This window comes from Mesoplodon densirostris, chromosome 12, assembly GCF_025265405.1.
Source record: "Mesoplodon densirostris isolate mMesDen1 chromosome 12, mMesDen1 primary haplotype, whole genome shotgun sequence".
Classification (NCBI taxonomy): Eukaryota; Metazoa; Chordata; class Mammalia; order Artiodactyla; family Ziphiidae; genus Mesoplodon; species Mesoplodon densirostris.
In genome coordinates, this window is record NC_082672.1 from 51,018,151 (window position 1) to 51,042,343 (window position 24,193).

The 24,193-nt window shown below is 45.2% G+C and overlaps 1 protein-coding gene across 1 annotated transcript in view; it reads right to left on the bottom strand.

Annotated features, from left to right (window-relative positions):
• The window catches only part of ARMC2 (armadillo repeat containing 2), a 106,913-nt gene that overhangs the window by 9,295 nt on the left and 73,425 nt on the right, over positions 1-24,193 (bottom strand). Inside the window, exons 13-14 of the mRNA XM_060114815.1 lie at positions 12,258-12,573; positions 225-347 (exon numbers count right to left, since the gene is read on the bottom strand). Coding sequence (XP_059970798.1) covers positions 225-347; positions 12,258-12,573 — 439 coding nt within the window. The remainder of the gene's footprint in view (positions 1-224; positions 348-12,257; positions 12,574-24,193) is intronic.

The window sequence follows — 24,193 nt, forward strand, 5'->3', positions numbered from 1 at the left end:
AATTTTAACATTAAAAATGATAATAAAATTCCAACTGTAGGGGACTTTAGCCAGAACTAAGAAACTAATGTGTCCCCATATTCAACTTTCTTAGAATTAAATCAGGCTCTTAGGTAGCAGTACCAGAAATCAGAAAATATAAATGCCTCCAGTTCTGTGTTTAGTTAGTAAAGTCAAAACCTTAAATGAACATGCATCTACCCAAACCCGACTCTGAACCTTACATTCAGCAATATATAGCTTTTTGTCTTGAATTATGGAATTCTTCACTTGGTAGTAAGATAAGTTGTTGATCGCTGCCGCAGTGTTGATCACCAGCTCCTCACAATCATCAATGGACTTAGATTCTGAAATAAAGTGAGGACAAGGGTGTCAAAGACTCACTGCAGGGCAGAAACCACAACATCCTCACTGCAACCCCAGCAGTGGCAGGGACAAGCCGTTGTCCCAGGCAAGGGCTGTATGAGGGCAGTGTTTGCCCTTGCTGTTTGCTGCTTTATTTCCCATGACTCTTCCTGCAGGGAAATGCGCCAAAGGCAGGGGACCACTCTGGGCCAGGGTTTGGAACACTCTAAGCTCAGTCCCTCCAGCCAAGGGTCTGGAAAAGTCGGGCTGATCTAGTTCCTGTGTACAAAGGTGCCAACACCAGTGAGCAGAGCTTGTTTGCCCTGACCCAGAGGTCCCCCGGGCCCCCCACCCTGGAAGTCTGTTCCCCAGACCTGCCCCCCTCCCAAAAGAATGGCCCTCAGGTCATAATCCATCTGTAACTCCTATCAACGCTGCCTTCGAAACGCGCAGTCTGGTTGCCTCTCAGCTCCTCTGCTACCACCTAGTCCACCTTTCACCTCCTCACTGGCTTCTCTTCTGCCTTTGCCTCTCTGAGCCTGTCCTCGCCGTGGTGGTCCTTTAAGATTCACTCAGATATCACCACTCATCTCATCCGGCCCACAGGCCTGCCCCAGCTGCCCCAGTCCTGACCTCCCTGGCCTCATTCGCTGCTCCAGCCCCCAGCTCCCCCCATCCCCATGCCCACCTCACCAGTCTTCTTGCTCTTTTTGAGCATGTCAGCCTGATCCTGCCCAAGAACCTCTGCACTGCTAGTCCCCCTGTCTGGAATGTTCCTTCCTCCAGTCATCCTGGCTCACTCCTCATGTCCTTTGGGCTGCTGCTTAGCGGTCACCTTCCTGGACATACTTTCCTCAGCCACCCTATATAAAATAGCACTGTTACTCCCTTTCCCCTCCCCCTCTTCTCTGTAACACGTGACCACCTGACTTGTTATGTGTTTAATGTCTGTCTTCCAGCTCTAAGGTGTAAGCTCCACAAGACTAGGGACTTGTTTTATTCATCACTGCATTCCCAGCATCTAGAACAGTGTCTGCACAGAGCGGTGCTCAATAGGTAACTAATAAGAACCTACTGTACAGCACAGAGAACTCTACTCAATACTCCGTAATGACCTACATGGGAAAGGAATCTAAAAAAGAGGCGATGTGTGCATATATATAAACACAATATTGTAAATTAACTATACTCCAATAAAAATTAAAAAAAAGAAAAGAAATCATTCCCTCTGGAATTCCCCCTGGAAATATCGACTAACAAAACAGAAAACTGTAGCATTTCAGTGTCTTGGGGTGGATCAGAATAAAGCCCAGATGATAAATTTTTGAAGCAAAATGATAATAATAATAAACTTCATTGTTGTAAAAAAATAAATAAATAAGTGGTTGCTGAATGCAAGAATGAATGAATGAATGAACCCTTTAGCTTAGCACATAAGCACTTAGCACATAACTTAGCACTTAGTTATTTTGTCCCTGCCTTCCACTCAGCCTCCAGACTCATCTCCTGGTGACTGAGACCACAGTGCAGAGAAGGGGAGATGCAGGGATGCCAGTCAGGAGCCTCCTGTGGGGTTCCAGACGGCAAATAACAAAGCTGAGGCTGGGGTGACGGTGGAGATGGAGCAGGCAGGCCAGGCTGGAAAAGTAGTTAGGGAGGAAAACGGACAGTGTGTGGTGAAGACTAGATCGGGGGATGGGGGAGAGGAATCACTCCGGATGAGCTCTGGGTTTCTGGATTACATAATGGACTCTCTATTACATAAGTGCCAGGTGGAGGAAAGGTCATGAGTTAGACATCTTGAGGTGCTTCTCAAGTACCCACAGTTGATGAGATTAGGTAAGGCAGTTGGATATACGGGTCTGGGAGTCAGAGGAAAGCTCCAGGAGTCTGGTTATACTAAACTAGCTACAGCAGCCTCTGCCTCTCACCTCTGACCCTGCACACGCCCCCTCCACTTCACCCCCCCAACCCCCGGCCCTGCCCCGTGCCTGGAGTACATTCACTCCCCTCTCCACCCAGTCATCGGTCACCGCCTGACTGGGAAGCCCTTCCCCAGCCTGGGAGGGAATAACCTCAGTGCACATGCATGTCTTGGGCCCTGATTTACCCACTGGGTTTTATTGGTGAAGAAGTGCCTTGTACCTCTTTTTTTAAAAAATTGAAGTATAGTTGATAAACAATATTACCTCAGGTATAGAACACAGTGATTCAATATTTTTACAAAGTATACTCCATTTAAAGTTATTATAAAATATTGGCTATATTCCCTGCGCTGTACGATATATCCTCGTTGCTTATCTATTTTATACACAGTAGCTTGTACCTCAATCCCCTACCCCATCTTGCCCCTCCCCCTTGCCTCTGCCTACTGGTAACAACTAGTCAGTTCTCCATCTCTATGAGTCTATTTCTGTTTTGTTGTCTTCATTTGTTTGTTTTCTTTTTTTGGATTCCACATATAAGTGAAATCATTACAGTATGTCTTTCTCTGTCTGACTTATTTCACTTAGTATAATACCCTCTAGGTCCCTCCGTGTTGCTGTGAATGGCAAAATTTCATTCTTTTCCATGAGTCAGGAAGTGCCTTTTATCTCTTGTATGAAACCAAAGTTCCTCGAGGATAAGAGGGAGGCTGTGAGCTGAGCAGGAGGACTGTGCTATAGCTCTTACATTCTCTGATTTAATTCTCTCTCCTTTTGGCCTTCTTTTCATTAAAGAGAATGACCTTTTTACAGTTTACTCGATTCAAAGGGAAATTCAGATATTTGTTACGCTACAGAAAACACATACTGGCCCTTCAGCCAGTGGTTCCTCCACCCACAGCAGCCAGCATGGGTGCAGTACCTGGTAGACACTCAATGAATACCTGGAGAAAGAAAGAATAAATGAGGCCCTGATTGCCTGGTTTGTTAGTTTAAATACATGGGAAGGGAATAAAGAACAGAATTATCTTGGACTTCAGTATGGATTCTACAGCAAGGAAATATCCTAGTGGCCTCAGGCTTCTAGGAGATCTGTGAAAAGATCCCAGGTGTTTTTGAGGGAGGCAAGGTAAAAGTAGGGACATAGGACCCCCAAAAGTATCCTCGCTTGCTTCGCTGGGACTCTGGAGCTGGAATCCTGATCTTCTACCGGCTGGCTGTGTGACCTTGTTCAAGTCATTTAACCTCCTTGGGCCTCAGTTTCCTTGTCTGCAAAGTGGGATAATAACTGCACCTACATTACAGATTTGTTACAAAGTTTAAATGCATTAATATTTGTAAAGGGCTTATAAAAGTGCGTGGCACACTGTGGGTGCTAAATAAACATCTGTTAATGAACAGGAGGGCTATCCAGAATGATGGCTCATGGGGAATGGCTTGAGTGAATGTCTAAAACTTAGCAAAGAGGAAGTCTCATCCCTGGTTCCCTCCATCCCTGGACTGACGGCCAAAGATCTTGGGCAGTGTCTAGGGATGTGTTTTTTTCTCTTGCCTTGGTAGGAGAATTTATTAGTTTGCCCAGAAAAAGGAATGTAGCTCTTATGTGTCACCACCCCCTGTAGGACCTCACGTTTGGGAGCAGGGATAATGTCTGTCATCTGGGGCAAGAGGAGAGACATTCACAGCTACTAGGCATCTGTCATGAACAGCACCAAGCACTTTCCATGCATGTAACCCCACAGAAGTTATTTATTAATAACGCTTTCAATGCACTTACGTTTAAACCCACAATAATTAATACTCTAAAGGTGCACCTGCCTCAGTCAGCTCAGGCTGCCGTAACAGAATGCCCTAAACTGAGTGGCTTAAACAACAGGAAATCATTTAACAGCTCTGGAGGCGAGAAGTCCAAGATCAGGGAGCCCGTATGGCTGGGCTCTGGTGAGGGCTCCTCCTGGCTTGCAGATGGCTGCTTTCTCTCTGTGTCCTCATCTAAAGCTAATTATTTCCCAAATGCTCCATCTCCAAATACCATCACACTGGGGGTTAGCGCTTCAACACATGAATTTGAGGGACACAGTTTAGTCCACAGCAGCCTCCTAATATCCCATTTTCTCCTCCCAGATGAGAACATTGAGGCTTAGAGAAGTTAAATACCTTGCCTGATTTCACAGAGCAGACATGTGAATCCAGGTCTGCCTGACTCCACCATCCTGCTCTTTGCACAGCATCTTGCTGAGTGCCTATTAGAGTCAGTTGGGGCAATAATTTGCCTCCAAAGAGCATGAGACACCCACACAGCCCTCTGTAGCTGACTCATGAATATAAGAGAATCTGGAATTTGGAGATTCCACTAAGGCAGCAAATCGCTGCATCTGGGCGCTTGCCGAGAAGGCTGGTCCTCACTAGAAATATTTTTGATTTTAAAAGACCCTCTGCAATGAGACTGGCCTCTGGAAGGGAGTCCTGGGGTACAAGCAACTCCTCTGTGAGGGGAGTAGGGCTGGGGAGACGGGGAGGACAAGGTCCCAAAGGATGCCTTTCCCACATGCCTGGGGGGAGGGTGCAGTGCAGCAAAGGTGTCAGGCTGGGAGGAGTGAGGACTAAGTGAGCACTGGGGACTAACAGGGCAACAGCTGCCTTGCCCTCAGGCAAGTGAGCAAGTCAGAGTCAAGCCGGCCCTGGCCTGCTTTCCAAAGCCACTACCAGGCTGGCTAAGGGAGGCAGGCGCTCTGAAGACCAGCTCCCTCTACCAGGATCTGATGGCCCTTCACTGATGCAGAAACTCCAGGTAGGAACCAGCAGAGACCAGTTTAGGGGGGCCTCGTAGGGCTCAGGACATTCACCCCTGCAGCTGAACTGCCAAGGGGAGGGTGAAGGCATATGATCCTCTGTCGAGGTGACTTCACCCCACTAGAGCTTTTCGTGGGAGGTCAAATCATTCAGGAGATAAAACAGACAAGGGATCCCACTGCCTCTGCCCAAACAGCTGCCCAGCATGGCAGGCTAGAGAGAAGGGTTTCTTCACTCAGGCTTAACCTCAGATGGCACTGAGCTCTAACATGCAGAGACTGAAGCATTCTCAAGTGAGACCTTCTACCACCTACATCAGGACCAGCCAAGGAGCTTTAAAAAAAAGCAGACTCCTGGGCTCCACACCTCACTTGATCAGTCACAACTTCTGAGGGTAGGGTGAAGAATCTGTGTCTTCCATAAGCTCCCTGCATGATTCTATGCACAAAGAAGTTTGCGAAGTACCAGATTTGAGTTTCACTGATCGCTTTAGAGCAAAAGCAAGAAAGCAGGCTATTCCCGAGTGACAGTAACCTCAAGAGGGTGCACTGGAGAGACCTCCCATGGGAATCCCCCAGTGACCAAGACAGAGCAACTACCCTCCCAGAGGACTTGGTGATGGAGGAACGCAGGGGACAGGCCCTAGCCTCCTAAGGACTCTAGCCAGGCCCCCCTGGTTAACCCTTTCAGCTCTGGCCAAATCTGCTTCTCAGCCTTTCTTCTGCCTCCAAAGCCTCAGTTTCCTAGAAGTCAAACACAAATTATCCATTGTACCTTTAGTTCATAGGTAGAAATGTAATTTCTAAGCTCAGAAAATACATATAAGACCAGGAATTTTCTCACTTCACATGTGAATATTAATAATTGCAGGAAAATGAATCATGCAGAGCTTTATTTCTTGACTAGCCACAGTGATGTGTCCAGGTGGCTAAGGGCAGGTCCTCAGGCTCTCCCCAGGTAGCTACAGTCAGGTGAAGCGATTTGGCCTGCCAGCAGATAAGAACTCACCGGGTGGGTTTCAGACACCTGCCAGCGCCTCTCTAGCCAGAGAGGCTAAAGGTGATTCTCTGAGCAGTGGGTTTCAACATTTAAGGGGCAGGGGAGTAGTTGAAATGCATATTTCAAGACCCTAAAACCGTCCTTCAGGTAAAGCCTTTTTCTGGGTAAGACCAGAAACTGGAAAGGGTATTTTAATGAGCCCCATAGCTGACTCTGAGGCAGCTGGATCCCTGACTTCTGGGTGGAGAAGAATTGATCCTCCAGATGCAGAAGGATCATCAGAAGACAGGGAGATAGTATGGTCCAAGTGCTGAAAGTTTTGAGGTTGTTAGAGAAACTGCATTTCTGGAACAGCTTGATGCAGGTTTGCACAGACGGTTTAATGTGCCGTCAGCAGCTTGGAAGACAGTCCTACACTAAATGTGTAGGTTTTTGAGTTATCATGTGGAAGTGATTAAGTCACAAGGAAAGACCTCAGTCAGAATTTAATAATCCTTCCTTAAGACCAGCAACATGTAGGGACTTCCCTGGTGGTCCAGTGGCTAAGACTCAGAGCTCCCAAAGCAGGGGGCCCTGGCTCGATCCCTAGCCAGGGAACTAAGATCCCAAGTGCAGCAACAAAGATCCTGCGTGCCTCAACTAAGACCCTGCAGAGCCAAATAAATAAATAAACATTAAAAATAAAAACAAAAAAAAAAGGATCAGCAACATGCAGAGTAACCCTGTCACTTACTAACTTTGTGACCTCTAAAAGTCACTTTATCTCACTAAGCCTGTTTCCTCCTCTGTGAAATGGCTAAAATAACAACAACCTAGCACAGCTGCTGTGAGGTAACAGATGTGAACATGCTTCTTAAACTGTGCAGCTATGATGGTGATCATTTTATAATGTATAGAAATATCAAATCACTATGTTGTGTACCTGGAACTAACATAATGTTTTCGGTCAATTATACCCCAGTTAAAAAATAAATAAAATAGGGCTTCCCTGGTGGCGCAGCTGTTGGGAGTCTGCCTGCCAACACTGGGGACACGGGTTTGAGCCCTGGCCCGGGAGGGTCCCACATGCCGCGGAGCAGCTAGGCCCGTGCGCCACAACTGCTGAGCCTGAGCTCTGGGGCCCGTGGGCCACAACTGCTGGGCCCATGTGCCACGGCTGTTGGGGCCTGCATGCCTGGAGCCCGTGCCCCGCAGCGGGAGAGGCCACAATGATGAGAGGCCCGCGCACCGCGGCAAGGGGTAGCCCCCGCTCGCCACAACTGGAGAGGGCCCGCGCACAGCAACGAGGACCCAACAGAGCCAAAAATAAATAAATAAATAAGCTTATTTAAAAAACAAACAAACAAATAAATAAATAAAAATAAATTACACAGGTCCACAACAAGGGAAGGCACGGTCACTTACACCCCCACACACCAAAAGCTGGGCCCTGTAGCTCTGTCCTCTCAGCTTTCATGTGCTGTGTACCCCTTGCTGCTGGCACTTTTCATAAGCTTCTTGTCTATACACTTGATATTCCTCCACCACGTACCCTGAGTTCCTTGAAAGCAGATACCAACCTATACTTTTTTAAACGTTGTGCTGGCCTGAGTGTTTGTGTTCCCCTCCAAATTCATATGTTGAAGCCCTACCCGCAATGTGACTATATTTGGAGATAGGGCCTGTGAGGTGGTAAAAGTTAAATGAGGTCGTAAAGGTGGGGCCCTCATCCGATAGGGCTGGTGCCCTTAGAAGAAAAGGAGGAGACACCAGAGCTCTCTCTCCACCATGTGAGGACACAGCAAGAAGGTGGCCATATACAAGCCAGAAAGAGGATTCTCACCAGACACCAACCCTGCTGGCACCTTGACCTTGGAATTCCAGCCTACAGACTGTGAGAAATAGATTTCTATTGTTTAAGCTACCCAGTCTGTGGTATTTTGTTATGGCATCCTGAGCAAACTAAGACAAACCTCTTTTAACATAGAGCATAGGACTGATTATGCAGTGAAGACTCAATAAATGAGTGGCAAAGGGGCAAAGTTCAAAGATTACCCCAACACATCATTGTCATCAGGCATGAATGCTTCTTCCACAACAACACAATCTTTCAGAGTCTGGTAAGTAGTGGCAAAGTAGATCACTCTAGATGGCAGTCAATTTCCTTGCACACTGGTAGGCAGAGGTGCTCATGGGAAATGACAAGGTCTAAAAAGTGGAAGGGGGGTTGCTATGGACTGAACTGTGCCCCTCCCAAATTTGTGTGTTGAAGCCCTCACCTCTAATGCGCCTGTTTTTGGAGGTAGAGCTGTTAGGAGGTAATTAGGGTTAGATGAGATCCTAAGGGTGGAGTCCTTATCCAATAGGATTGGTGGCATTAGAAGAAGAGGAAGAGAGAGAGAAGGCAGCCGTCTATAAGCCAGGAAGAGAGGCCTCACCAGAACCAACCACGCCGGCACCCTGATCTCAGACTTTCAGCCTCCAGAAGTGTGAGAAAGTGTCTGTTGTTTGAGCCACCCAGCCTATGCTATTTTATTGTGGCACCCTAAACAGACTGAGACAGGTTTGGGTGCCTAGCAGTGAGGTGCTACTGTAACAAATACCTAAAAGTATGGAGGCGGCTTTGGAACTGGGTAATGGGTAGAGGCTGGAGGAGTTCTGAGATGTATACAAGAAATACGGATGTTAAAGGTTGTGAAATAAAATTCATATTTTATGGCAAGACAAGAAAAACTTAAACATAGAACTTCTTCTCTGCTCTTTGGCCTCCTCTCTCCCCACACTGTGCTTTGTGTATCTGCCTTATGCATCGACCAAACCTCTCCCATCAGTAGGAATACCTGTTCAACCATAAAGAGCAACATTCTTCCAGCATCAAGATGACTCCCTCCTTAAAATATAACATTCCTTCTTGACCTTGTAAGGGGTCACATGACCCACCAGGATGATGCTTAGATCTGGATTATGTAAACTGCCAATAACACGTCATTTGACGTACAGCCCTCTGTCTCAAAAAAACTTATGTAACTGTGCCTTGACTTCTAACCAGTGGAACGGTTCTCAGAGCTTTCTGAGATGCTCTTCCTGGGTTATAATCCTCAAATTTGGCTCGAATAAAATTTTCCAATTCTTTCTTTGATCCACTGATTATTTTTTTTAAGATAAATTTATTTATTTATTTATTATTTTTGGCTGTGTTGAGTCTTCGTTGCTGCACACGGGCTTTCTCTAGTTGCGGCGAGCGGGGGCTACTCTTTGTTACAGTGAGTGGGCTTCTCATTGCGGTGGCTTCTCTTGTTGCGGAGCAAGGGCTCTAGGCTCACAGGCTTCAGTAGTTGTGACACACGGGCTCAGTAGTTGTAGCACACAGGCTCAGTAGTTGTGGCTCGCGGGCTCTAGAGCGCAGGCTCAGTAGTTGTGGTGCATGGGCTTAGCTGCTCCGCGGCATGTGGGATCTTCCCAGACCAGGGCTCGAACCCGTGTCCCCTGCATTGGCAGGCGGATTCTTTTTTTTTTTTTTTTTTTTTGTGGTATGCGGGCCTCTCACCGCTGTGGCCTCTCCCGCTGCGGAGCACAGGCTCCGGACGCGCCCACTCAGCGGCCATGGCTCACGGGCCTAGCCGCTCCGCGGCATGTGGGATCCTCCCAGACCGGGGCACGAACCCGCGTCCCCTGCATCGGCAGGCGGACCCTCAACCACTGCGCCACCAGGGAAGCCCTGGCAGGCGGATTCTTAACCACTGCACCACCAGGGAAGCCCACTACTGATTAATTTTTTGTCAACTGGGTGATTCTGGCAAAGGCTCAAAGACAAGAGAGAGCTGGAGAGAAAGCTTCCATCTTCTTAGAGAACACAGAAATAATCATGAATACAATGCTGTTAGAAAGATGGACATTAAAGGCCACTCTGACAAAGTCTCAGATGGAAAGGAGGAACAGGTCCTTGGAAACTGCAGGAAAGGTGATCCTTGTTATAAAGTGGCAAAGAATGTGGCTGAATTGCTTGTGTTCTAGTGTTTTGTGGAAGGTCTAGTTTGCGAGCAGTGATACTGGGTATTAGCTGAGAATTCCAAGCAAAGTGTTTAAGGAGAGGCTTGGCTCTTCCTGACTGCTTACAGTAACATATAAGAAGAGAGGGATGAAATGAAGAAGGAGTTGTTAAGCAAAAGGAACTAGAACTTGAAGATTTGGAAAATTCTCAGCCTGTCCATATTGCAAGAAAGAAGAAAGCATGTGCTGGAGAGAATACCAAGGGTGTGGTTGGCCTATCACTCAGTAAAGAGTTTACAGGATTATGTGAGCAGAAACACTGCCAATTTGAACTGAAGCTGAGACAGGATCAAACGAAGGAAGGCTGTCAGACTCCTTGGATTTGACAGGACAGAGTGTACAGCTATTTGGCTGTGAATATGCACTATTCTAGTAGAGAAGAGAATGACCCCAGTGGTGACTCACAGATCACCAGGGTCACTGCCTCAGTTTCAACAGGCCACACTGGCCTTCACCCCAAAGTTTTGAGGGCAAGGCTGCCCTGCAGAGCCCTGGTGGCCTAGCTGACAGAGCTGTGGAGGAAGGGCCACTGCCCCAGCGGGTCTGCAAGGCAAAGCATCTAACCAAAGAGGATTATTCTCAAGCCTTAAGATCTGATGGGGGCTTCCCTGGTGGTGCAGTGGTTAAGAATCTGCCTGCCAATACAGGGGACACAGGTTCGAGCCCTGGTCCAGGAAGATCCCACATGCCGTGGAGCAACTAAGCCCATACACCACAACTACTGAGCCTGCGCTCTAGAGCCTGCGAGCCATGACTACTGAGCCCGCGTGCCACAACTACTCAAGTCCACGCCCCTAGAGCCCAGCTTCACAACAAGAGAAGCCACCGCAATGAGAAGCCCACGCACTGCAACAAAGAGTAGCCCCCGCACTGCAACGAAGAGTAGCCCCTGCTCGCCGCAACTAGAGAAAGCCCACACGCAGCCAAAACTAAAAAAATAAAATAAGAAATTTGTTTAAAAAAAAAAAGATCTGATGGAATTCGCCTTACTAGGTTTGGGACTTGCTTGGGACCCATCACACTTTCTTTTTTTTTTCCTATTTCTCTCTTCTGGAATGGGAATGTCTATCCTGTCCCTGTCCCACCATTGTATCTTGCATATAACTTGTCTGGTTTCACAGGTTCAAGCAAGAGAGGAATTGTTCCTCAGGATGTATCATATCTATCTGATTTAGATGATATTTAAATGAGATTTTGGACCTTAGACTTTAGAGTTGATGCTGGAATGAGTTAAAATTTGGGGGGCTGTTGGGATGGAATGAATGTATTTTGCATGTGAGAAGGACAGGAATTTGGGGGACCTGGGGTAGAATACTATTGACTGAATTGTGTCCCTTCCCCCAAATTCATATATTGAAGCTCTAATCCCTAATGTGATTATTTTTGGAGACAGGGATTTTAGGAGGTAAAGTTAAATGAGGTCGTAAGGGTGGTGTCCGTATCGGATAGGGTGGTCTTATAAGAAGAGAAAAATCATTCTCTTTCCTATGTGCACATGCACACACTGAAGAAAAGCCACAAGAAGACTTAGTGAGAATGCAGCCACCTGCAAGCCAGGAAGAGGGCTCTCCCCAGAACAGAATCAGCGGGCACTTTGATCTTGGATTTCCAGCCTCCAGAGCTCTGAGAAATAAACTTGTGTTGCTTAAGCCACCCAGTCTGCAGCATTTTGTTATGGCAGCTCCAACTGACTAATGTGGGGTGGGCGAGGGAATGGGACCTGAATGACTAGGGGCTATAATTACTGATAATGTAAAAAGCTGAAAAAATAAAAAGATAAATAAACTTTAATCATGTGGACTATCCCAGGAAAAATTTGGGATTTTAAACTCTGTGGTTAGTTTGGCCAACTTTTTACAATTTGATTGGTATGCTTTCAAAAAAAATTGTGATATAATTCACATACTATAAAATTCACCCTTTTAAACTGTACAGTTCAGTGAGTTTTAGTAATAATTTGTATTACTATTTTTTTCTTTTTTATCTTTTTAAAAAACAATCTGGATGACTTTTGAGGCGGTTCTGAACAGAAGAGGAATGAATTTTCCTTCACAGCTGCGAAGGCCTGTGAAAGCGAGCCGACGGTACTGCTAAAGCCCCCATGGCACCCGAGCCCCGGGCCATCTCCTGGCAACACCCTTGCCGCCAGGGGGCCTCGCTTCTTACCCAGCATGGCGATGAGCAGGCCCACGATGCGCGGGTGGGCGGCGATGGCTGGGCCCACCCTCGGGTGGATGGCCAGGTTGGCGAGCACGCGGGTCAGCTTGATGAGCACGTCCTCCGCCTGGGCCGGCCTCGGCGCCTTGGGCCTCTCTTCTCCTTCCCCCAGGGGCTTCTGAGAATGCAGATCCAGTTTGTAGAATGTATGGAATAAAGACAGCAGAGTTGGGATGCTCCCTTTCTCTTTGGAAAACTGCTCACGAGCCTGGTTATTTTTCGCTGTCAGGTTGCCAAGAATAAAAACAATACGAACAACTAAATCCTGCAATAAATTAAAGACAAAGAGTCACAAGACCAAAGGGGTTGGGACAAGTTGTTGGGAAGAGGACAGTATTTAATTAATTCACAATTTAATTAATAGTAAAATGGAACACATCTGGCTTCTTCTGACTTGTACAGTCTTTGATTCCCAAGATTGGTGCAAAGTAACAGAGGAGATTAAAAGCATTTGGCAACAATGAAAGAATACAAACTGATTGTTGCTGTTAGCAAGGTCTATTAACTTCAGATCCTTCATCTGAAATGCTGGCTGGCCTTTTTTTGTTTTTTTTTTTTCCTGGAGAACAATTAGTTAAGCGGGATGACATTACTAACAATGTGTCATATAAATCTTAAGTCTTGACCCAAACAGGTTTCTTGAGCAGCCAAATCTTTTCCTAAAAGTCCATCTCTTGCTGAAGCACTGTTTCTAAACCGGGTGTTTGTCCCATAGTGGCTCATCAGCTTGTGTTACAGCAGGCTTTCTCAGCCTGGGCACTGCTGACTTTGGGGCCTGGATAATTCTTTGCTATGGGAGGCTGTTTATGTTTAATGGCATTCCTTTCCTACTAGATACCAGAAGCACTTCCCCAGATACCACAAGCAAAAATGTTTCAACGTCCCCTGGGAGCAAAATGGCCCCCAGGTGAGAACCACTGTTACAAAGTGTTCACCACTTTAAAGCAGTATTTGTCTTTCTTGACCAGGGTAGTGGTTACACGGGTGACACTTTTATAACTGTTTGCTAAATGGTACAAATGTGTTTTGCGCACTTTTCTGTATATAAGTCATATTTCACAATAAATAAACGTTTCTAAAAAATCCCAAGCTGAGAACACTTTACAACTGAACAAGAAACAGAAACAATTATGTTCTTAATTTGACAACAGCAGGCAGACATACCAGTTCGGTTGTTAAAGGAACACTTACTGAGGGGCTACAACTGGCCAGGGTGCTAATGCTCACTGTGCAGGTGCTGTGCTATTTACAGACAAGAAACTGGCTTGGAGAAGCTGCCTTGGTCACAGCCAGTGAGGGGTGGTAGTCAGGATTTGAACCCAGGATTACCCAGACCTGGAGTCCTTCCTACACCCATGCCTCTCACGTGGCCTGTTATTTACGAACCTCCTTGGCCTACCCTGCTTTCAGAGCAGTAAAGGAATTATCTCCTTTTAAATGTAAATATGTCACCAGGAGGGATTCTGATAAACACTAATTTATCAGATCTGTAGTCAGCAATAGCCTTAAGGAACTGGGACAAAGGGCAAAGGGCTGGGTTGGTTTTTCTCCAGGTGGGACCTGGGGGATGGGAGCAGCACTGAGCACTGTGTATGGCCTAGAGAGAGTGGGTGACCCAGGACAAAGGACAAGACACTGGGGTTTGCCTGGGTCTGCTCTGCCAATACCAACTTGTTCCTGCTTGTTCCTGAAAAAGTTTTCCCTGGCCCTGGTGAAGAAGCAGCCAGGCTGCTGCTTTTGAAGCTGCGAATCATTTGCCAACATTAAGAAAGGATGGAGTCTAACACGATGCGCTGGCCCTGGAGAGCATTCACACCGGTGGCGGGGATAAACCTCAGCTGGGCAGTGTGCAACCAATCACAGCAGGTGGTCCAGTCAGGGGACCCACTCCTGCCCCCACCCCAACTGGAATGCTAATCCTTGGGTATATTTTGAATGCTGGGGTCTGGGGGAAATACACACAAACAAGGATAAGGAAAGGTGCTCTGAAGAGTTAGAATCCACTTGAGAAAACAAGGCTAATGCATGAGGGGACACAGCAAAGACAGAAAGGCTAATAAGGAAGAAGTTAGACACCCTAGGGGATTACGACTCCCAGCAAGAGAGCCAGGCAGCCTGCATCACACTTCACGTAGCTTCTTTGTGACTCGATTAACTCATCTGTAAAATGGGGGGAATATTGTGTTGCAAAATTAAGACAAAACAGATAAAGCACAGGGACTTCCCTGGTGGCTCAGTGGTTAAGAATCCACCTGCCAATGCAGGGGACATGGGTTTGATCCCTGGTCCAGGAAGATCCCACATGCCGTGGGGCAACTAAGCCCGTGCACCACAACTACTGAGCCTGCGCTCTAGAGCCTGCGCAATGAGAAGCCCACGCACCGCAACGAAGAGTAGCCCCTGCTCACCGGAACTAGAGAAAGCGCCGTGCACAGCAACGAAGACCCAACACAGACAAAAATAAACAAAAATAAAAATAAATTCATTAAAAAAAAAAAAAGGTAAAGCACAGATTGTGGTGAGTGATGATTCAGGTACTGTTTGGGTTTTTTTTTTTTTTTTTTTTTTTTTTTTTGGCTACACCACGTGGCTTGTGGGATCTCAGTTCTCTGACCAGGGATTGAATCCGGGCCACGAGAGCGCCGAATCCCAACCACTAGACCATGAGGGAACTCCCCTCAGGCACTGTTAAGAACCCTTTACTATCAATAGAATGTTAGTAGCGTTAACCATGCTAAGTTCAACCTTGAAAAATGAATGAAAGCAGAGATGTGGCGGGGAACACAGGTGGGTTGGCAGGGGGAAAAGGAGCATGTCTTGAGAAAGAGGACCTAGAGCAGTCCCTTTCCGTGGCCTGGGGTCACCTAGTTTGTGTCTGATCACCAGACAGTTCCCTAAAGAAGCCGAAGCCTGTAGGCCTTAAATCTAAACCAAACACACAAAGTTTCGTTACAATACTCCAGTCGCCCTTCGCATGAAACCAATGGTTACTTCATGTAATTCCTGATGGTGCAAGCCCCTCCCTGGGCTCTGGAAGGAGAGCAGTCCTCCACCCTGGCAACACCCAGCAGCAAAGCAGACCATTTTCCAACCAGGACAGAGGCTACTTCTGAGAATTAGGCTCCCTGAAGGAAAATTCCACTGTATTTTCTAAATTGAGGAATATGAGCTTTTCACACAAACTGATACAAGATTTCTGATTAAACACACTCTACACTAGTCCTACCTCTGAAAATTGTAATAATTACTATTACTACTGATAGTAGTAGCAGCAACTAATACACTGTGTTTATGATGCACCAGGCACTGTTCCAAGCACCTAGGTACACAAATTAACTAATGCACTAAAAGTGACAATTTGCAGTTCTTTAATTTGAACAAAACGTTCCCAATCTCCACAATCTGGATAGACACCTCCCTCATGCCCTAGACAGCAGTTATGGCCAATATTTTTGGACTACCTGGTATTCCCTGGATTGTGCTCTTATTTGCACAAAAGTACATTAAGCAAGTCAGGAAAGACATGATCAGTGCTCTTAAATGACTTCATAAAGAATACGATAAATAATTGTATTCTATTGGTTAAATCATTACCGGGACTAATCAAGTTACCTCCTAAAATGTCACTGCCGTCTTCTGAAGGATGCTAGACTATTTTTTTCTCCTTTCTCCCTCTTCCTAGCTCTGCTGCTTTACCTCCACCTCTGATGTTTGTTTTTCTGGTTGGTCTAACTCAGAAGGCTTCTCTGACCCTGTGCCACCTCCACCTGTCCCTGCTGATTTGCTGACCAGATCCCTGGCTGCAGGTAAAAAAAAAAAAAAAGCAGGTTTCCTTAGAGGTCCTCATTGTTCATAATTCAAATGACCTCTACCCACTGTCACATGTGGTCAAATCTGGGAAGACTGAGTGCTGCTTTTCTTGTTTGAAAAATTCCCTCAGGCCCCTTCCACTTCTAAAATTCTTTGATTCAAATATCTCTGTGGATCCTAACATGGCACGGATTATTAAGCCTGATGTGGGAAGAAGAAACTTTAGGCTTCAGGGCAGGAAGAGTTAACCCTGCTGCAGTACCTCTCTCCCTTCCTTCAGATGGAAAAAGGAGGGGGTGGTTCCTGGGAGCAGTGGTGCCAACTGAAGGATGGCACGCAGAATCAACAAACGGGCTGGCAGATTGCAGCACCAAACTTCCAGCAACTGCTATGCTTGCTGTTTCTGTCCTCTTTCTCAGGGTTGGCTAAGGCATCTTTTTTTTTCCTCCCCCCATCCCCTCTCTCAAATATATTCTCTGTGAATCGAGGTAATAGGCCAGAAGAGCAGCAGTCTCACAGGAGGCTGGCAGCGGTGGTGTTTCCTTACTCCCACGCCAGTGCTTGTCTGGACTCATCTGGAATCCGGAACAAGGAGGCTGACCGAGAGGGCTTAGCAGGGCCCCTGAGCTCCCTGCGGGTGGCCTCTGCGCCTGGATGGTGTTACGGAGAGGTTGTTTATTGTTCCACAGTCCAATCTATCTCAAGTCTACCAAACATCACTTAATTAAAATCCTGTAAAGATTTGAAAAATTAGGCAAAGGCCAAAATCATCAATCTGTAGAGAAACAATGTGCAGAAAACGATTTCATCGAGGGGCCATTCTCCTTTGAGGTTCAGAGGCTCTCCTTTATTCTTAGACAACATCTGAGAACCACCTATAAATCAACACTGCATTTTTTATAGCCTTCTTATTAAACTGAACACAAAGTTGCATATTCATACCACAACTATGTAGTTTTGAAACAGCAAAATGAAGATGAATCAGGAGACAGAATCTTATTTTTCTTTTTAAAGAAGGCAGTCTAGTATAACCAGTTCATATCGACTCTAATTTTGCTTAAAATGGAATCAGCCCAGCAACAGCTCCGGCCAACCAGAGCTCAGACAGGTACACCTACTGGACAAAGCCTGACTCAACTGTGCATCTCAGGTATAGCCTGTAGGATGTTCTCTTTGGTTTAGCATAAGCTATGCCCTCATGAGCAAGCATGTTACTCAGTCTGAATGGGCTCCCCATGCCTGTAAATAAAATTAACTGGAACAAAACAAGGAGCAGGACACTGCTGAAAAGAGTGGTCTCTGTCAAGTTTCAGCAGCAGCCGCCGTGTTGACTGTTACTTTCCATGTGAGAAAGACTGGCCTAAAGTCAATGGAGGAGATTCCCCACTACTCAGAGATGTAGAAACTGAGGCTTCAAGAGGCTCCCTGGCCCCAAAGTCCCACACTGGTGAAGAGAAGAGGCAGGACTTGGACAATCACTTCTGTACTCACAGATGGACTCCAAAACCACCTGAGCGCACCTGCTCATCTTCCCCAGGCTCAGCCCCAGAGGCATCTTGCATTCCTCCCTATCTCACTCCCCTCAGCAACCAGTCACCAAGTTCCCTCCAACCTGTCATCTCAAAATCAACCCTGGCTCCCCCGTCTGTAGACTCTTGTCAGAGACCCTTGACGGGCTCCACCCTCTGTGACCAAGGTGAACTCCACTTCTTGAAGCGCAGCTCTTACGTCATCCCCTTGCTCAAAAACATCCACTGCCTATTAAATGCCAAAGCCAGCATCTAATGCACCATCTGGCCCCATGTGACCACTTCTACATTGCCTCACGTTATTCCCCACCCACGGCCCACCAATGGGATTGCACTCCTCCCCCACTTCCACACCCTTCCTACCATAGTACCTTAAAATAACCCTTAAAACAGCCCATGTACATCATGTTGACCATGGGGAAGGAAACATATCGAGCTGTCACAGAAAGAATCAACGATGTCCAGCAGACTCCATTACTTACTTGGGAGAGGACTACTTCTTCGAAGTCAAGGAAAACATTTGAGAAAGGTTTTCAAGAATGGGTTGAAACTGAAAGAGCTGTAAACGTACTTAAAATCAGAACCCTCTCTTAACCAGAAAATTAAACGAATCAAGGTGCCCTGTTTAAATCTGGGTTAAAAAGCTCTCATGCGATCTGGATCTGAGAGCTCAATCAGGATTTGCAATTTGCAACATTTATCCAACTTCTCACCCTCAAACAAAACCCCAACATTAATTGAGCTTATAGGTGGCTTGAAGAACAGATACATTTTACCAATCGGGAAGACAGACTGCAGTGCTGCAGAAATGCTAATTAACCTTAGGCTACTGAAAGTGGGTCAATGGTTTGCTGAAGCGCTGAGCCATACAGAGCGGAAGAATCTGAGATGTTGGAGACTCAAAACCAGAATCTAAGTAGAAAATCATTTGAAAACCAGAAGAGATTATCCTTGATGCTTCCATCCACCTATCCATTCCGTCAACAACCGTTTACTGAGCGCCCACTGTATGCTTCTGAATGCGGCTATCACTCAAAAGCACCAGGGCGATGTTAGAATTTCACTGGGCTCAGTTCTTTTTTAAGTCAGCAGACATAAATCAGGCATTTGGGTTCCGTGCTGAGTGGGGGAAAGAGCCAGTTCCACAAGGGCAAAGCAGCGGGAGCTGGAAAGAATGAACAAGCTAAGGGCTTGTTGTGCTGCCCGCCCGGTCAGGGGTACAGACCAAGGCCAAGGCCGAAAAAAGGAGCCAGCTCAGCCAAACGCTCGCGGCACCCACTGGGAATGTGCCTGCAGAGGGGCCGGGAAGAGAGCCACAGGGCGCGCTCCTGCCAGGCAGGAGGCGGAGGGCAAGTGGGGAGCCAAGTCACCATATAAAGGCGCCAGGGGAAGGGGTGGAGGCGCCTCCCTCACCAATCCTCTCCGGCCCCACAGAGGATGGAGGGGAGGGAGAGAGAGGTCGCGCTATCTCTGGTCTGCTCCTTGGCTGTGGCTGCATTGGAGGTGAACAGCTCCAAAAAGGGCAGATGTTTTTGCTTTCAGCCTATACTCTCCAGACATTCCAGGTCTCGTTTTCGACATCACGCTGCCTGAGTGCTCCAAATCAGACAGTGTTCCCCATGGCTGGAGACAGCTGCTTGCCCAGAAAGAGCTCTAAACGGGATGAGAGAGGCATGACTTTAAAAGCAACACAAGCAAGGACATGTCGGGGGATTCCCAGACAGTGTTCTCTGAGGTGCTGATGATTGCCCTGCATTTGGAGGTTCTATTTAAAAAAAGAAACACAAGAAGCTGACCGTATCTAAAAGTGGAGAGGGTTAGACAGACAGTTGTTCAATGGACACAAGTGATGGGAATGTAGCTAAAGGTTATTCCTTTTGGACTGTGACCTTTGCAAAATAGTGCCAGTCTTATAAGTCTTATTTGAGGCATTTTACCAGATCTCCTGCCCAGTAGATATTTATAGAAGAAATGGGGGAAAATCCTTCCACGTTTTTCCAAAAAAGCAAACCCAAACGTATTTTGCTGAGCTGCTAAATGCGGCAACGCTGACGTCAGAGGCACCTCCTGAGGCGGGTCTGCTTCGCGAGGCTGCCATGGCCAGCCCCTTCCCATGCCTTCAACACTAGGCCCATCTGTGTGCACATTTGGTTGTACCAAACGCAGTTTATACCATAAAGCATACAATATGTGCTTATTTCTAAATGAGATTTGCCATTTAATTGAATTTCAGTCAGCATTCTAAATAGATGCTTTACTTAATGTTAGAGTCTAGCTTACAAACTGCACCCAGCTGACTGAAGTGCTGCATTTTTCGGTCTCAGGTTCTGTGTGTGTGGGAACTGGGAGTTACTAGTTGGACCGTGGATCTTGGACAAATCAACCTCCTAGACAGACATGAGCCAAAGAAGTTTCCCTTGTTCTCCTTGGGGAAGTCCTTCATTAGAGCTGGGAGGAGTGGATTCCTTTTCTCTGAGACTGTTGATAACTAGAAACCCTTGGCTTATACCACAGCCATCATATTCTGACATGCCCCCGTCACTGAAGGGCTGTGTGTGGAGAGGGGTGTTATAAACCAAACCATGTGTTATTTAAAATGAACAAATCGCCCTCGGACTTTATCTGTTGGAAACTTACACGGTTAAGATATGGCCATCTACTGAAATGTCACAAAGCAGACATAAAGCTTGGTGGTTGTTTCACTGACAAATGAATCAACAGCAGCTCGTGCTTGTCTAGCTAACGGAGGATAACGAATCCTCCCTTCTGCAGCCAATTCAAGGGTCCTGAGGGCCCGTGCTCACCTTTCCCCGTAGCCCACTCTGACCAGTGCCTGAAGCCCCATCGGTGCGAAGCCCTAGTTATCAAATTGGGTTTGGTCTCAGGATGACTTGTTTGGACACAAATCTGGCAGAGAAAATTCCTGGAAGGGTCTAATGACCCATCTCATTTTCTCTGGCTAAGAAAGTGCTCCTTAGCTATTGTTGCAAAAGGCACAAGGCATGTGGTTATCACCACTCACTGGCGAAACCTACACCAACACCTGGCATGTCTTGCTAATTTGGTTCCTACTTTGTGAGGGAGATTCAGTTTCAGCCACATGCCTGTAGAGAAAGACTGACCCTGTGTGGCTGCTTTGTTTTAATCACTTTAAAATCTCTTGAGGTTTTGTAGAAAACCCTCTGCTGTCGATATGGGGGAAAATATTGTTTTCAGGAGCCACCTTAATAATTTATACCACAGGTTCTCAAACCTGCTCTTCATTTGAATCACCTGTGCAGCCTCTTAAAAACAGGTTCTTGAGCCCTGTCCCAGATCTGAATCAAGATCTCCCAGGTGGGGCCTGAGAACCTGTATTTTATTTTTTTTATTAGAGTATACTTGCTTTACAATATTGTGTTAGTTTCTGCTGTACAGCAAAGTGAATCAGCCACACATATACATATATCCCCTCTTCCCTGGACTTCCTTCCCATTTAGGTCACCAGAGGGCACTGAGTAGAGTTCCCCTGTGAGAACCTGTATTTTTAAAGCTTCCCAAGTTTAGGAGACACTGATTCAAGTCAAGAAAGAATTAGAAATCTCACCACCTTAATACCTACTAACTGTTCTTATAATATCATGTTTAAAAATAATATGAATCCATGTTCCTTGTAAATAATTCCCACAACACAGATGTGTAGAAAATAAAAGTGAAAATGCTCCTCCTACCCTTCATTATCAACTGACTCAATAGAGACAGATTAAGGACTTTCCAAAAAGACCCATTCTCATATGCTGAAGTCAGACTTTACCCTTGAAAAGAGATGAATATGAATAATGTAAAAAAAAAAAAAAACAGGAAAACAATTTTTACTTTTGACATTTTCTCAAACAATTTTGTTTGTTTGTTTTTTTCCTTTAATGGGAAACAACATCGGATGGGGGAGGAAATATGCTACTTCTCCCATCAGCCATCAGCTCTCATACTACCCAGTTCCAAGCAGGATTTCCTCCCGGGTGGACTGTGGAAGTGGCTGGGCAGTTTCCTGCCAAGCTCCTCACCTGGTTGATAAAAAAACACTTAAAGAGGTGTGTGTAGGTGACAGTTCATCTATTACAAGAGAGGATTTTTCTTTTTCTTTTTGTTTGTTTTAGATTTTTGTTTCTATGTTCTTTGAAAATATACTTAGCCATAACATGAACTATGATTCATGATTTATGTTATGGCTAAGGCCCAGATAAATGAAATCTCCCAATTGCCAATGTAGTCTTCAGACTTCTAAGACAAAGGCAACACTAACCTCTCAGAACAAAGTCTATAGACTCTTTCTGATTATTAATCCCTGGGTGATATCTGTGTACATTAAGAGACTATAAAGCCTCCGAAGTATGTATGTGTCCACAGTCCAAGTTAGCCTAAGAGAAACATTTCCTAGAGCTGAAACAAAAATAGTTCCAGGAAGTAATAACTCTATTTTAAAAGTTGCTGGAGGACTGGTGTATGTTTCAAAGATCAGTTCAAAGCCTCAGCGTCCAAGTAAATCTCAGATGGAGCAAAGTTTGAGACACCAAAGATTAATACACTCACATCAGAATGTCATGTGCGGTTTCTGAAAATCACTTTTATCTCTAGGCAAAGAGGAAAAACAAATCTTATCCAACTGGTCACCTGGGCCAAGGAGAACAGGAACCTAAGATGCTGTGCTGGTCCAAAGTAATTTAAGATCCATCATTTCTGTTTTGCCATTGTGTATGGCAGCCCACCAATGTGAAAAATGTGGGGAAAATTATTATTTCCTCCTCCAAAGTAGGAAGAAAGTAAACATTTAAGGAAGAAGTACTAGACGACTAGAAAAAAAAATACTGTATAATACTTTACAGATTCCAAAGCATCTCACATACTCAAAATTCATTCTTTCAGCACTTTTATCATGAGTCTGTTATGCCAAGAGTCATCTCAGTTTATAAAGACAAAGATTGTGTCCTTAGGAAATCCCAACAGTGGGTGAGGTAGCCACGCAAATGATAACCATTTGGAGAATCACAGTAGAAATATTTACAAAGACCTATGAGAGCTTTTGGTTAGTGATTTTAGGAAATAGTTGGGACACATAACTACTTCCTTGTAGCCTGAACAATTTCCCTGCTCTTCTAAAATATTTTGGTTTTGAGGAAAATATGAATTATACATATTTTTTCTTACTAGAAAAAAATCAAAGATGGTTCAAAACTGTAATATTTCATTCTTCTACATAAGTAAAAGACAATATAGCGTCAAAGTATAATTTTTAAAAAGTTAACATGGCTCTCATAGAAATATAAAATTAACACATTAAAAAATTATTTAATGAGGGAAGCCAATACAGTGGTAAAGTGGGCTCCAAGAACAATCAAAGAACTGGGGAGGGGGGGAGCCGTTTACAGGCATTAAAAAGAATGTTAGAATTAAGATTACTAGGTTAGATACACACCTGGCTAATAGCCTAAAGGTAACAAAACATAACTTTGAGGTTATCTTGTCTACCAGAGAGAAATCTACAAATTAATGTGTAACTTTATAGTGTCTGGGTTCTAATCAAATAGTAAACAGCAAGTTTAAACAAAGATATATTCTCCTTGAGAATTAAGCCCTGCCCATTAATGCCCCAGAATGACTTTGTCAGGACATCTAGGCTCCTACCCCACACCCTAGTTCTAAGTTTTCATTAATTTTTCTTAATAATAGTGAAATGGTTGAGGTTAGGGACATACTGCTTGGGTCCTTAGCTCTGGCTATACTAACTGGGTGTGCTAGCTACATTAAAGTCTTCAAAATGATGCATGCAGTATGTAAACTTTTGGGATTGGCTTTTTTTCACTCAGCATAATTGGAGATTCGTCCAAGTTGTAGTGTGTATAAATAGTTCACTCTTTTTTATTGCTGAATAGTATTCCATGGTATGGATATTCCACAGTTTGTTTAGCCATTTATCCAGTGAAGGACATCTGGTTGTTTCTAGTTTTTGACTATTACATATAAAGCTGCTACAAACATTTTTAAAATAAAAATAAAATGAAGCACTGATGAGGGAAAAATTGGCTGGTCTTAGAAGGCTTCACAGAGAAGGGAACACGAGCGCTACATCTTGAAACATGAATTGGCTTTTGAAGGTGAGAAGGGACAAGAGAAACTTCATCAGAGAGTCCCTCCAGCCTTTCTCACTAAGAACCTATCCATGTTCAATTTTTAGACTATTTAGGTGTTACTTTTAACAAGTTTGGTTATGAGGTTCCCCTGCTAATTGCAAATAATTGCAAAAGACAGTTAATGATTACCAAAGGCAAAGTTAACAACCACGGAAAGGGAGAGCGAAATCTACAAGAAGAAGACACAGACATTTAAAGAAACTCATCAATAGACTCATGCTCCCAATGTAGGACAAGTAACCTCTAGAGTAACAATTAATACCTGTAATATTGACCTTTGGCATCAAGAAGAGGTTAAATTATTAATATCCTCTAAGAAGGCAAGGAAATATGCAATATATTTGAATATGATTTTACCACAATGATTAAAATAATTTTG